Here is a 12,728-nt window from a genome sequence, read left to right as displayed (position 1 = left end):
GGGTGTGGAAGCTACACTGAGCAGCTAGCTATAAGCAAATACGCAGGGAAAATGTGAGGGGAGGGTTGTCATGTTGGTGTGCTCCCATTGGTTGGCCATTCCTCCAGACACCAGTGCCTCCGGTGGTGTTGCCATGGGCAACCGAGTCTGCAGCCCTGTCGACCAGTCCCTCCTCTATCACTCTATCTACCATATTTATCTCGCTGTCTGTCTGTCTATCTCATTCTCTCCCTCACTCCTTTTGTCTCCGTCTCTTTGTCTTTTGGAATCGCCTTTTTCTTACTCCTTTCTCAACACCTCTGCTCTGCCTCATCTTTTTCAATTTCTGCTTTCACTGGCTCAGTTATTCTGGCTGTCACCATCTTTGTTTCATTCTCTCTCTCTCTCTCTCTCTCTCTCTCTCTAGCTCTATGCCAAACTCCAGTGCATCAAGGCAGAGATCCAGGATGTGAACGATGAGCATGTGCGGAGCAGACAGGAGCTGGAGCAGACGCAGAACGAGCTTACCAGAGAGCTCAAGTTCAAGTGAGTCCGAGGATGATGTGCAGAATAATCAGCAGAGATGATAAGCTCTCCTTTCACCTCAGAAATGTTTCTGGTGCCTGGGAGAGGGGATATTGCGTTTTCTGCTCCACCCAGCAGATGGCTGCTCAGACGCAAGCCATAAGGGCCGAAAGGGCTGGTTGAAGCAAAAGTTTAACAAATTAATGTATTATGAACACCAACTTTGATGAGGCAGTATAGCATCGTTTAAAAATATAAGGTTTTATTAATTTCCTTAAAAATATATATTTTTCATTTTCTGAAACATTTATATTTTGTAGTTTTCCTCCATCACGCCTCGTGACACTCTCCATATATGGCCCTCTCCATACATGAAGATCACGACATTGACCTCATGCAAGACTGGATCATTACCTAGATCTGCATATATGGAGCCGGCCAGCAACTCTACATCTGACCTCAAACCTTACACCCATAGATCTCCATATATGCAGCTGACCTGTTCTGACATCTGACCGTCCTCTTCGATGTCTCCCTTTTGACCTGTCCATTCAAACTCTAGACGGGCCCGCCCCAAAGTTATTAGCGCAGCCGCGACCGGCAGCCGACAAAAACTATAGTTCTCAACAGGCCCGAACATTAAGGCCCGGCCCTACCTGGGCCCTAACTGGGCTGGCCCTGGCCTTACTAATTAGCACCAATTTTACACCCTACCCGGACCGAAAACGTCAATTAAAAAAGAAAGTCCATATATGGGCATTCCCAGACCTTTTGTTTCAGTGCTTCTTGCCCTCAGGGCGTCTTACTGGTATTATATCTCTGCTGTCGGGAGGAAACCAAATCCAAAATGTTCATTTTTCAGGAAATTAAAAATATACACAAAGATTGAAGACGAAGGTGAGGACGCAAATTGTGATTGGCCGGAATGAGATGTATGAAAACAACACCCCTCACAAAATTTATTTTTGAGGGGCTGCTAGGTTTAATGTTTGTCTTTAGTTCACCGTTTGTTTTACATCACCATTACATCACCTAATCAACATGAGATAGACTTTAATATACTGTATTAGTGCCCCTCACTTCACACGGGCGTGATTTAAAAAAAACCTCATCAAAGTTGGTGTTGTGAGTTTATATATTGTGTGTGTGTGTGTGTGTGTGTGTGTGTGTGTGTGTGTGTGTGTGTGTGTGTGTGTGTGTGTGTGGTTGTGTGCATGTGCATGCGTGCGTGCGTTTGTACACACAGGTATCTAATCATAGAGAACTTCATTCCTCCGGAAGAGAAGAACAAGATAATGAACAGGCTGACCTTTGACTCCGAGGAGGACCAGTGGAGGTTCCAGCCTCTGGTTCCTGCTGAGAGGTCAGCCTGCTACTGCAGCTTTAAGTGTTACTGTGAAACGATTACTTTTACTCACATAACGTGGCCTTTTACTTGTAACAGAGTATCTTTATATTGTGGTATTGCTACTTTTACTTGAGTAAAATATGTTAATAGTACTTGCATCTCTGGTATTGATTAACTATTAACTACTGCGCCCCCCCGCCCATTTAGTAAATTCTCCCAGATGAAGAAGAGACCAACCTCGGCAGTAGGTTACAAGCGACCCATCAGCCAGTATGCCAGGGTTGCCATAGCGATGGGAGTTCATTCCAGATACAGGGTACGTGGCTCTGCATGTGTGTGTGTGTATACTGCACTGTACATGAACATGTATTTCAAGAATAGCCAATCTACAAGCTCACAATGTGTCGACAATGATGCACGACACGTTGTAAGCTTGTAGGCGATTTTCCAAATTTCCAAATATAAAATAGGGCTTAAGTGATTAAAACCAGGAAGCACTTACTGTATGCCATATCACGGTATTACAATTCCAAATCCTAAAGATATCATAACTAGGCTACATAACATTATACACCATTAAACAGTGTAAGGAAAGAGCAGACTACTATTACCTCTGCCAGTAGACCAGTGTACATACTACATCTTCACCACTGTGTGTGTGTGTGTGTGTGTGTGTGTGTGTGTGTGTGTGTGTGTGTGTGTGTGTGTGTGTGTGTGTGTGTGTGTGTGTGTGTGTGTGTGTGTGTGTGTGTGTGTGTGTGTGTGTGTGTGTGTGTGTGTGTGTGTGTGTGTGTGTGTGTGGGCGGTTGTGTGTATAGGCTGAGAACATCATGTTCCTGGAGTTGGACACGAGTCCTCCGACCACTGGCTCATTAGCTTGTTCACCAGAGGCTGAGTCTAACCAAAGTCCCTCATCAGACAGTTCTCCCACCAAGGACAGAGCAGGACGGGTCCGAAAGTCACGTTCCTGGTAAGCCTGAAGCCCAGTCTCTCAGTGTCTGCCTCCATGGAATAGACAACTTGACCAACCGCTACACTGTAAAATTCTAATTTCACTATGAGAAGGCAATGGTATATTCTAACAGTCCAAGAGTTAGACTAACCACATGAACCCTTGGCGTCAATATTCTGGGCATGTCATAATAGGCGAACATTCGCCGCAAATAGCAGATCGGCAAGCTCACTACACGTCACACACACTCACTTCTGGTCATAACCTGATGCCCGGGCATGAGACATTGGAAGTGGGGCCCTCGTGGTAAGTGCTTACACATAGCGGGTGTCTTACCTGCTGTCTCCATTCTTTCGGATGAACAAGGGTACTAGGGTTAGGGTAGTGGACCGCAGGAAGAGTAGCTGCTACTTTGGTGGCAGCTAATGGGGATCTGAATGAATAAAGAATATAGACACAGATATATCACACAGACATATAGTATTGTAATTGTAGTTTAGACCATACAAGACAAATCTGTGTTGAAGATATATATATATATATATATAAATATGTCCCTTTCAGCGCAATGCATTAATGTAGGGAACCTCTTAGTAATGGGAACAGTTTGTGTTTGTGTGTGCCTGATAAACCAGCATTTACCTCTCAGCTTGGGTACAACTGACTTAACAGGTTTAGAGTCAATGGATCTTTAAAATGGATTATGTAGGATCAACCACGTCCTGTCTATGTGGTCTTAATCTGATCTCCACAGAGGCGAGCCGAGCGCTGCCTGTAATACCAACTCTAGTGGCTAATCTGATTAACCTGTTCCATGGTCAAACATATGTGTATGTTGTATGTACAGTATGTGCTAGTTCGTTTTGAGGGACATAATTATATACCCATCTGGCCACTTAGCACGGCAGCTGACCCTCGTGCATGTTCAGAGCACGTTATGGTCAATCAATCCATTCTAGCTTGGATGAGTTGAACTACATAGTATACTCAGCTTTTATTTATTGGTATCACTATGAAAACAAAAATGTCAAGGTTAAAATAATAATAATACCATGATTTTTAATTGGGGTCCAATTGTAATACCCTCACGCCACAGCCAACAAGTTGAGGCAGTTAAGGCAGTGGCCTTATAGTGTGTGATTTAATTTCCTCTTCCTGTATACAGGTGCCAGGCCCCGAAAACCATCGCCTCTTCTTCTTCCAACCTTTCCCTGGCGGCGTGCCACACTGCCGTGCCCACCACTGCACAATGAGGCTTTGGCAGCCATTGTTTTCATGTTAATTTATTTTGTTCTCTCTCTCTCTCTCTCTCTCTCTCTCTCTGTGTGTCTCTCACTTCCTTTTCTGTCAGTGATCACTTTTTGGATGTGTCTTTGACTCTCTGTAAAGCTCTCAAAAACCTCATGGTTCAGCCTACAGCTGCCACGCATATCCACTATTTGATTGCTGGAAGGACACTAATGGCCGGAGTGAATCGCAGGGATGGGAGCTGAACTTGTTAACCTCAGTAATACCGAATGCACCCACTCCTCTGATGGAAAGACTCAATTTCCCATGCTCTGAAAATGGGGCAGAGAGTTCTTTTTTTTTCCTTCTACAACTCAAACCTCCTTCCTTGCATGTATGAGGCTTGAGTCGCCTTCTAATGTTTTATCTAACTCACTGGAGTGCGGAATCCTGCAAAGACTAAATTGCTGTATTGTGTGCACAGGAGACATTCTCCTTGTGTGTACACATGGGTCTGAGACGTTTCTGTAGTTCCTTGTGTGTGCAGTGTGCACATGGGTCCATATAATTAAGTGGGATTGTCGGTTTGTCTATGTGTGTGGCTTTCTAATTGTGTCATGCAGAAGAGAAAGGTCACAAAAGAGACTCCCTTGTCAGTGTACACATATCTCTTGTATTTGAGGTATTGAAGTAATCGGTCAAAGGGTTTTAAAGGTGCATTTGTTGTCAGTCCGATCGTGCACTGATGTCAGTATGTGCTTTGAAAACCACTGGTTTAATCACATAAGGCAGGCAGATGCATTATCATGGATTCATCGTGATCCCACAACCATGATCACATGTCATCACTCCCATCTTTTCTGTCTCTCTCTGCTACATATCTCCCTCTGCTGCATCCAATGCAGCATTATTGCCTTAATATTATTGTTCAAAACAATGACATATTGAGACGTGAACCTCCACAATGTTTCCTGACTAGGCCAACGCCCAAATCAGCCAGCCAGCCCAAGCAAGCAATCAGTTTCATTTGCCACAATGAGATGAACTAAATAAGCCATAGTTTTGAGAATGCTAAAACTGGGCAACCAGGAAATCCAGCCCCAGGCGGATTGAACACATTCCCTTTTAAAACCCAGATTCATGAAAGTGTAAGCAGAGCTGTACAGCCTGGAGGTTTTGTAGCACAGTGCCCTGTCTGTGGTTTACAGTTTAATGTCATAGGGTTCTTTACTTCCCACAGGTTAACAGGGGCAGACGGAGGGGTCAGGCTGACTAATCCATCACTATATTATTGATGCCAGAGCTCCAGTTGCAGCAGGTCCCCTGCCAGGCACCAGTGCAGCTCTCCTGTTTAGGCATACTTCAAGCTGGTAGTGTCACTGAACAATCCTTCTCCCGTTGTTGTACAACAAGCAACAGACATGATAAACATGTCTTAGACGTAGTTGCTAAACACTGTCAAGATATTCATATTCACAACTTAAGTACTTGACTTTTTGATGTGAGGTATATCTTTAAGGTAGCGACAAAATGGTACATCTAACATTGCAGCCAAAAGTTCAGAACGCTTTGGGAGTTCTACTCTGAATGATTCCATTCCAACACTGTATGCCGTACATACTGCCACCATCTGTCAGCCTGGGGATTTATTAAAACAAAAGGTTTTACTGAGAAAGTTAAGGAACTTTCACTCCAATACAAAATAAATATACAACATATAGTGTCAGTGGGAAGAAAAATCTTTCTTGGACACCAAGTGAACGCTAATAGTAAAAGTAGTGACAATAGAAAATGTTTTTAAGAGATCTATTGCAGTTTACAGTTGTCAAATTTAGGTTGTTGTTTTGAACTCTTGTTTGGACATAATGATTAACTGTTGCTTTGAGTGATCTACATCAATTGCTTTGCCATTCTGGGCAGAACCAAATGAGCATGGTGCATATTAACTGCCCATAGTCATCTCTGCCAATGGTAACAAATTGTGGCTTGATGTGTTTGGCATGTACACCATTTCTTACATTATATTTTGTATAATGGGAGGCTAAAGAACGTGCCAGTATACCTTAATGATATGGGAAATAGAAATGTATTGGCGTAACTGACATAGAAATGGCATGCTAAAAGACACAGATGTATTCAGTAGCCTACTATGCATTTCTATGGAGACATTCTATATTTCAACTCCCTTGGGGGTGCAGCACTATCTCTGTTTAGAATCCTGGTGTGGGCGGTGACACCTGAAGCATTGATGAGGCTCAGAATTTCAGGAACAGCTGGTTCAAATCAATGAGGATGACTTAAGCCTGATTTATGCTTTGTCATACAACTGTGTCGCATGCCGAAGATAGGTAAAAAAAATGGTGCATTTATATAGCGCCTTTATCCAAGGCGCTTTACATAGATTGTGCATTACATTCACCCATTCACACACACATTCATACACCGATGGTGGCGGAAACCATACAAGGCACCAACTAGCACATCAGGAGCAATTAGGGGTTCAGTGTCTTGCTCAAGGACACTTCGACACTAACTCTGGGGTGATCTACAAGCTCACAACACGTTGCATGTTCGCATTGTTGTGAGGTTACAGACCGGCTATTTTCGACGCAAGATACCGCCCTACGATGAAGTACAAAATCCAGCTGAAAGGGATAAAAGTATCCTCAAAAGCAGACTGTTGTCCCAAACATCCACAACTTTAGAATGTTACTCATGAAATTGTTTCACTTCATTGTTTGAAAATGGCACCCATCTACACACATCTCATCTAAAGCTGCGCTTGCCTCACATAGCCTTTAGGGTTGTCAAATATTGTACAGATCTGTGTAAGGATATCTCAGGATGGGATATGGGAGGAGGAACACGGATGCTGATAAACGGATGTGCGTGTGGGAGGGCTGTATACCAGAAGATGGAGGAGGCGGGTAGGAGCGTGTTTCCAAGGTAACGTGCCAGTACGGGGGAGGGGAGCAGTCGACGTCTGTAACATAGTGGGGTTGTTATGGCTGACTGCTGAGAAAACCCATTAAAGACACTGAACTCGTGCTTTTTCAGTTGTTTATGTCCATCAATGTTGTGTGTGTGCGTGGAAGGGGGAGCGGGGTTGTTGAGCCACAAACTGATGCAAAATGATTGTAATGAAGCTGTATGTGTGTTAACAAAAATGTTGGAAAGGGTAGGCCTACATTACGGTAAGGTACAAAAGCAAAACTTACTGAAGCGCCTCCACAGGAAGGCAGGGCTTTAAAGTGGGGACGAACACCGGGCCCAGGTGCACTCCGGCTGATGAGAACCAATCTACCTCCCAGAGATTAAAGAGAAAACAAATACAAATCATGAAGCACAAGCACAAACTAAGGAAAAATGTTTATTGTTTATAGCCTAACTGTAACTACAGGGAACTGTCAGTATCCATTTGGGGGTCCAATGGTGGATGATATAGTTATCATTATAGTGTTCAGTGTGAATGGTGCTTTAAAGTGCCCACATATTTTTTTTAGGATCTGATGCAGTTTCACTTAAAGGACCACTTTTCATCTTCATCTTCATATAATAGGTCCTCACTAATAATGATGATAAAATGGCACGATTTTTTTCTACTCAGTCTGTGTCTCATAGGAGGGCTGTGGGCAGTTTAGAAACCGTCTTCCAGTGACATCATTAGGCAGATTTCTTTTAAACAATATTCTTTTACAAAAATGTTTAGATTTCCATTATCGTGAGAACGATGGCTTCCATTTTCGCATTGCAACTTTTCAGGACTAGAAAGCCTGCAGTTTCTATTAGCTTGTATTCCCCATCGATGATGTCACTGGAAGACGGTTTCTGAACTGCCCACAGTGGGCCCATCATAAAGAGGCCAAATGCTACATTTTAAGACTTAAGAGGTTTTTATTATTGGTCCGACAGTCATATAGACCAACAACCTGAACCTACCTCAAACCTAACGATAACCGCCAGCACGGGAGCAGCGCATGTTTGAGCGTTGTTCCCGCATGTCGGACTAATGCTCCGTCGGAATTACCATCGGATCCTTTCCATTGGTTCAATAGTATTTTAACCAACCGACGTAAAGGGTGCTCAATAGCATTTATTTATGCAAATAAATGATAAACCTAAAAAAATGAGTTAGGTGGTTTCCTTCCGACAGCAACGAAATATACTCTTAGACCATGGCCGACCATCTTTGTGTGTCCCAATACTTCTTCTTTGAATCAACGAACACACATACAGACTGGTGCATTGCAGATTGCAGCACACCAAATGACCATCTGGGAAATCAATGGTAGGGACTAATGCCCAGCTAGCTCCCCTATATAGTCTGTAACTGTTGAGATTTACAGTATAATGCATTCTAGACCGCTCTAGACAGTGACAGCTGCATGGGCTACTGCTGCCCTCTGCTGTGGTAGTTGAAAATATCAATATCGTTTCTCACTTAGATCTGTGGTTTCCATGGGCTCCTTGATGGGGCCTGTCTGTGAATAATTTGAATATCATCATTACCATAATTATAGTTTCAAAATATGCCTTAAAGGACCACTTCACTGTCAGGTCAGAGCCTACTGTGGCATGCGCCCATGGACCATTAGGCCAGCGGGCGCCCCAGTACATCAACATGTATTTCCGTTTGCCACTAAATGCCTTTTGTATGTCATTCTTAATATTTTAATGAAGTGCTAATGAAATTGTATATATACAGTGATTAATGATTAACAGTCATAGGTAGGTAGGTTATTTCTGTATAAAGTCTATGATTGATTGTCTTTTCAACCTACAGCCAACCATGGGCTAATTGAAGGGACGGCCCAGGTTACTGTACTCATCTGCTGGCAGCCTTCAGAAAGCTGTCCTTGCCTTTGCTGTGCGTAACTCTGAAGATGCTCGTGATACAGTACAAATAAAAACAAATCACACTCGTGTAAAGTGAGGGGCGCTCTTATCATCATACATCATCACATTCCGGCCAATCACTTTTGACATCCTCCCATTTCTGTCCTCACTTTTTAAGCTCTCTGCCAATTAAATCATCGCTATGAGGTACACACAGACACAAAGCTGGACAACATTTAAATTTTACAGTCTTGGATTGTTCCAGTGCCTCGTTTCTTTGTCTGTATTTACAGTCTATGCCTGGTCTTCACCACCTCATTGTAGGTACATCATAGGCATAAACCCTGGGGGTAGACATCCTTCCGCTGTTGTATGAGGAGTCTGACTGCAGAGTGTTGGAGTGCCGAGTATGAGGAGCGGGTGGCGGGTACTCAAATCTCTGAACAGAGTTGTGAAATCTGACTCGCCGCGTGTTCTGTGGATGACGCCCATTGTCTCTGTCCTTGGTGCCCTCATTGGAGGGGACACGACCCTTCTTCAGGATGGATACAGTGGTACCCCCATGGACTCTGTCAATAGTGCCATAACCCTCGTCTTCAGTGTGGTGGTGGTGGGTGGAGGATTTGTATGCTGGAGGCAGAGCATCTCCAGGTGTAGAGGCTTCAACCTCAACCTGACAGGACAGACTATTTATTTTAATATAGAGCAGGTATAGTTAATAAAAATATATGGTTACAAAAAGCACTTGCCCTAGCCTTGATGATCTTTCAGGCATCTGCAAAGGCTGAACTTATGCAATATAGATAGCATTTTTGTAGACATAACACTATAGTGTATATGCACAGTTTCATTGTATAGATAGCCTATTCCACTTTTAGGTTCTTAGCTTACGTATGATTCTTGATGACTATTGTTGTGTATTTGATGTATTACCACATGCTTTGTTCTTGTGCATAAATTGTAAAATGCTCTGTTTATTAAGATCTAGAGACAGGGAGTTACTGAACCAACACTGTCAGAATGTAGAACCTTTTCATTTAAAGATGTTTTAACTTTTAGACAAAAATATAATTTAAACTATCTGTATATTATCAGTAAAAATAACTATCAATTGATTGTTTATAGGCACATACACTAGTGTTAAAGCAAACCTTTGGTAGAGATTTGGGTAGTGTAGTTAATTTGCCATGATGTAAATCAAATAAATGGTGAGATATCTTCAGCAGTTACACTGTTGATTAGAAATTAGAAACCCATTGACTTACATTGCACGATGAAACAGGCCTCAAAGTCACCGTTTCAGCACACAAACACAAACCAAATGGATTCTGCAACAAATCAATGGGAAGTGGACTTTTTATGCAGTATCAGGATCCACTTTGTTTGTGTTTGCGTGCAAAAAAGAGACTTTGAGACCTGTTACAAATCATGCAATGTAAGTCAATGGAGAGAACATTTTAAATCAGTGGTTCCCAAACCTTTTACCTCAAGACCCAAAAGAGAGATTAGACATTTTCCCAAGAGTTAACTATACAACCCACTACCAAAGTGTACATTTTCTTTAACGTGTCATTGTCAAACATGTCCATTTAACATTATAGTAAATATATTTATGAGGAAATGACGTTTATGGTTCCCCATGAAACACTTACCTCAGCAAAGGTGCTCCCGGGTGTGTTGGGATCCACTGTGGCTACTGTTCCACTGGTCAATGTGTGGACCAGGGTTTTTTGGAGTGGTAGAATGGCACCCTTCAACTTCAAATCAACCTGGAAATTAAATAGAAAGTTGTTATTTAATATTCTTTTCAGATTAACCTGATTTAAAACCAGATTTATTTTAGTACAATACTATTTTTGTCATTTTTTGACACTTGATTTAAGGTGACTTGATTGATAATCAATTAATCCACAATGGAATACTTTGTTTTCAAGAGTGTGTGGACAAACAACAAATCAATAGCATTCCATTCCAAGTGTGTTTGTCATATTATGTAACACCAGTGGCGCTATTCAAGTATATTTTTAAACTATTTTCAGCAATGGGATATTTTTTGGGTTGGTAGATCAATAACAAGCAAGGCTTTTGCACACCTACAGGCGACAGGTGCATAGGAGAGGCTAAGGTGCTGTCTTCAATACAGTGAAGAAACTGTAATAGGGAAACGGCAACGTTTCGGCCTATGTGGCCTTCATCAGGAGTGTGAGCACCCCTGACCTAGAGACTATATAATGCCTGTTTTCTTTCTTTTTTTTCCAGATTTACTCACAGTAACTGAATCTAGTTTACTCAAAATATTCAGCTTACATTTTATTAGTCTTGTAATATGTACAAACACTTGGGATTTTGTGTTTCTTTTCCCACCGCAGAGAATAGTCTTTCAACATCATAAAACTGCCTTTTTTTAACAGTCCATTTTCAAATCAAAACTACTAGTAGTAGCTAACCTACAGTAGGCTATATGATGATGCCTTCAATATGTTCAGAACTAAAAAATCCATTAGAAGTTCAGAAGTCAAGGGACCAAATGGACCAGTATGAGCTAGGCCAACAGTCCAGTCTGTTTTCAAATCAAAACAACTACAAATTTAAACTTCTGTTAGCAAGCAGCTCCAAAATACCCTCAACTGTCATCTATTCTACATCATTATGTCAATAGTCAGTCAATTTCCTGATAAAACTAAATAGGTTGGATCATGATGACACCGGACACGTACCTGATCAAGGGAGTCTCTGGCCCTCAGCAAGTATGGACCAGGACGACGGGGTTTGCGTGTAGATTCTGTAGAAACACTTTGACCCATGATGGCAGAATGGCAGTTAGTTTAAATCCTGCTGCTGGTCTGTAGACTGGGTTGATCGGTTGGTTGGTTGGTGGTGCTGTGGTGGTCTCTACCAGGAGCTGGCAGTTCCACGAGGCAGTCAATTCTGGTGACTCTTCTGTCTCTGGTTCTCTCTCTGGAAAACGGATCTTCTCTTTCAGGTTCTCTCTCGGCAACGACTACACCTTCTAAACTAATCTGCTCGTATTGACGCATTTAATCAGCACAACCCATTTAACCATCACAGCTTGGCCAATCGTGAGGCCGATAGGTTGAGCACAACAGTTTGTGTCTATTATATGCAAATTGATGTGATGTCATTGTCAGAGCCGGAGTTACGACTGTTGACTTCGTGGGGTCAGTATGGCTAGGCGAAGTCCTGGACCGGAAGTTGGCAGAATGCACTGGACTCAGGCAACTTAACAGCCCAGCTTTAATAACCTTAAATTCCTTTATTTTAGATAGTTTTTTAGTAAATAAACATTACAGAGACTTTAGTTGTCACTGTGCAACACTTTAAAACAGTTGTCATGGCCTGGGCCGTGGCTCAGCAGTCCAGGCACCTTGGCCGATGTGTGCAGCGGTTTCAACTCCCGATCCCGACAGCCTTTTTCGTGTCACCCCCCCATCTCTCTCCCCCATTTCCTGTCAGCCTACTGTCTGTCCCTCTATAAAAAATATGAAATAAAGGCAAACACCACAAACAAAAAAAAACAACAAACAATGTATTTCAAACTCCAGCTTGTCACACCCTAGGGCTGTATGAACAGTGCTCGAGCACTGTTTTCTGACCCCTCAGACAATCACAGCGCAGAAGGGCACACCTTCCAGCCAATCATACCGCCAATTTCTGCATTTTTCCGTCCTCAATTTCAGCTGCATACATGGTCATTTTCCGTACTCAACTTTTGAGGACACTACTAAAATGATTAGTTTAGATTATATTAAGATTAGAAGAATACAGCACACCTTACAAACAACTGGACCAATGATGAGCACACTTTTCTTGTGTTAGTTGCCAGTAGGCTAAGGAAGTAGC

At 42.4% G+C, this 12,728-nt stretch overlaps 1 protein-coding gene and 1 long non-coding RNA gene across 2 annotated transcripts in view; one reads left to right on the top strand and one right to left on the bottom strand.

Moving 5' to 3' along the window:
* The window catches only part of kif3ca (kinesin family member 3Ca), a 22,538-nt gene extending 15,630 nt beyond the window's left edge, over positions 1–6,908 (top strand). The window contains exons 4-8 of the mRNA XM_080790329.1: positions 407–525; positions 1,751–1,867; positions 2,060–2,168; positions 2,671–2,822; positions 3,970–6,908. Coding sequence (XP_080646455.1) covers positions 407–525; positions 1,751–1,867; positions 2,060–2,168; positions 2,671–2,822; positions 3,970–4,057 — 585 coding nt within the window. The 3' untranslated portion in view covers positions 4,058–6,908. The remainder of the gene's footprint in view (positions 1–406; positions 526–1,750; positions 1,868–2,059; positions 2,169–2,670; positions 2,823–3,969) is intronic.
* A 3,125-nt stretch (positions 6,909–10,033) lies between these two features.
* On the bottom strand, positions 10,034–11,668 carry LOC308333977. The gene is made up of 3 exons (XR_013965847.1): positions 11,585–11,668; positions 10,520–10,636; positions 10,034–10,098 (listed from the first exon to the last, which is right to left on the bottom strand). It is a non-coding gene; the product is annotated as an uncharacterized lncRNA (long non-coding RNA).
* Positions 11,669–12,728: the final 1,060 nt, after the last annotated feature.

The sequence above is a fragment of the Protomyctophum bolini genome (assembly GCF_963924005.1).
Source record: "Protomyctophum bolini genome assembly, chromosome: 19".
In the NCBI taxonomy this organism is placed as follows: domain Eukaryota; kingdom Metazoa; phylum Chordata; class Actinopteri; order Myctophiformes; family Myctophidae; genus Protomyctophum; species Protomyctophum bolini.
The sequence above is the reverse complement of the archived record's forward strand: the minus strand, read 5'-3'. Positions and strand labels throughout refer to the sequence as shown.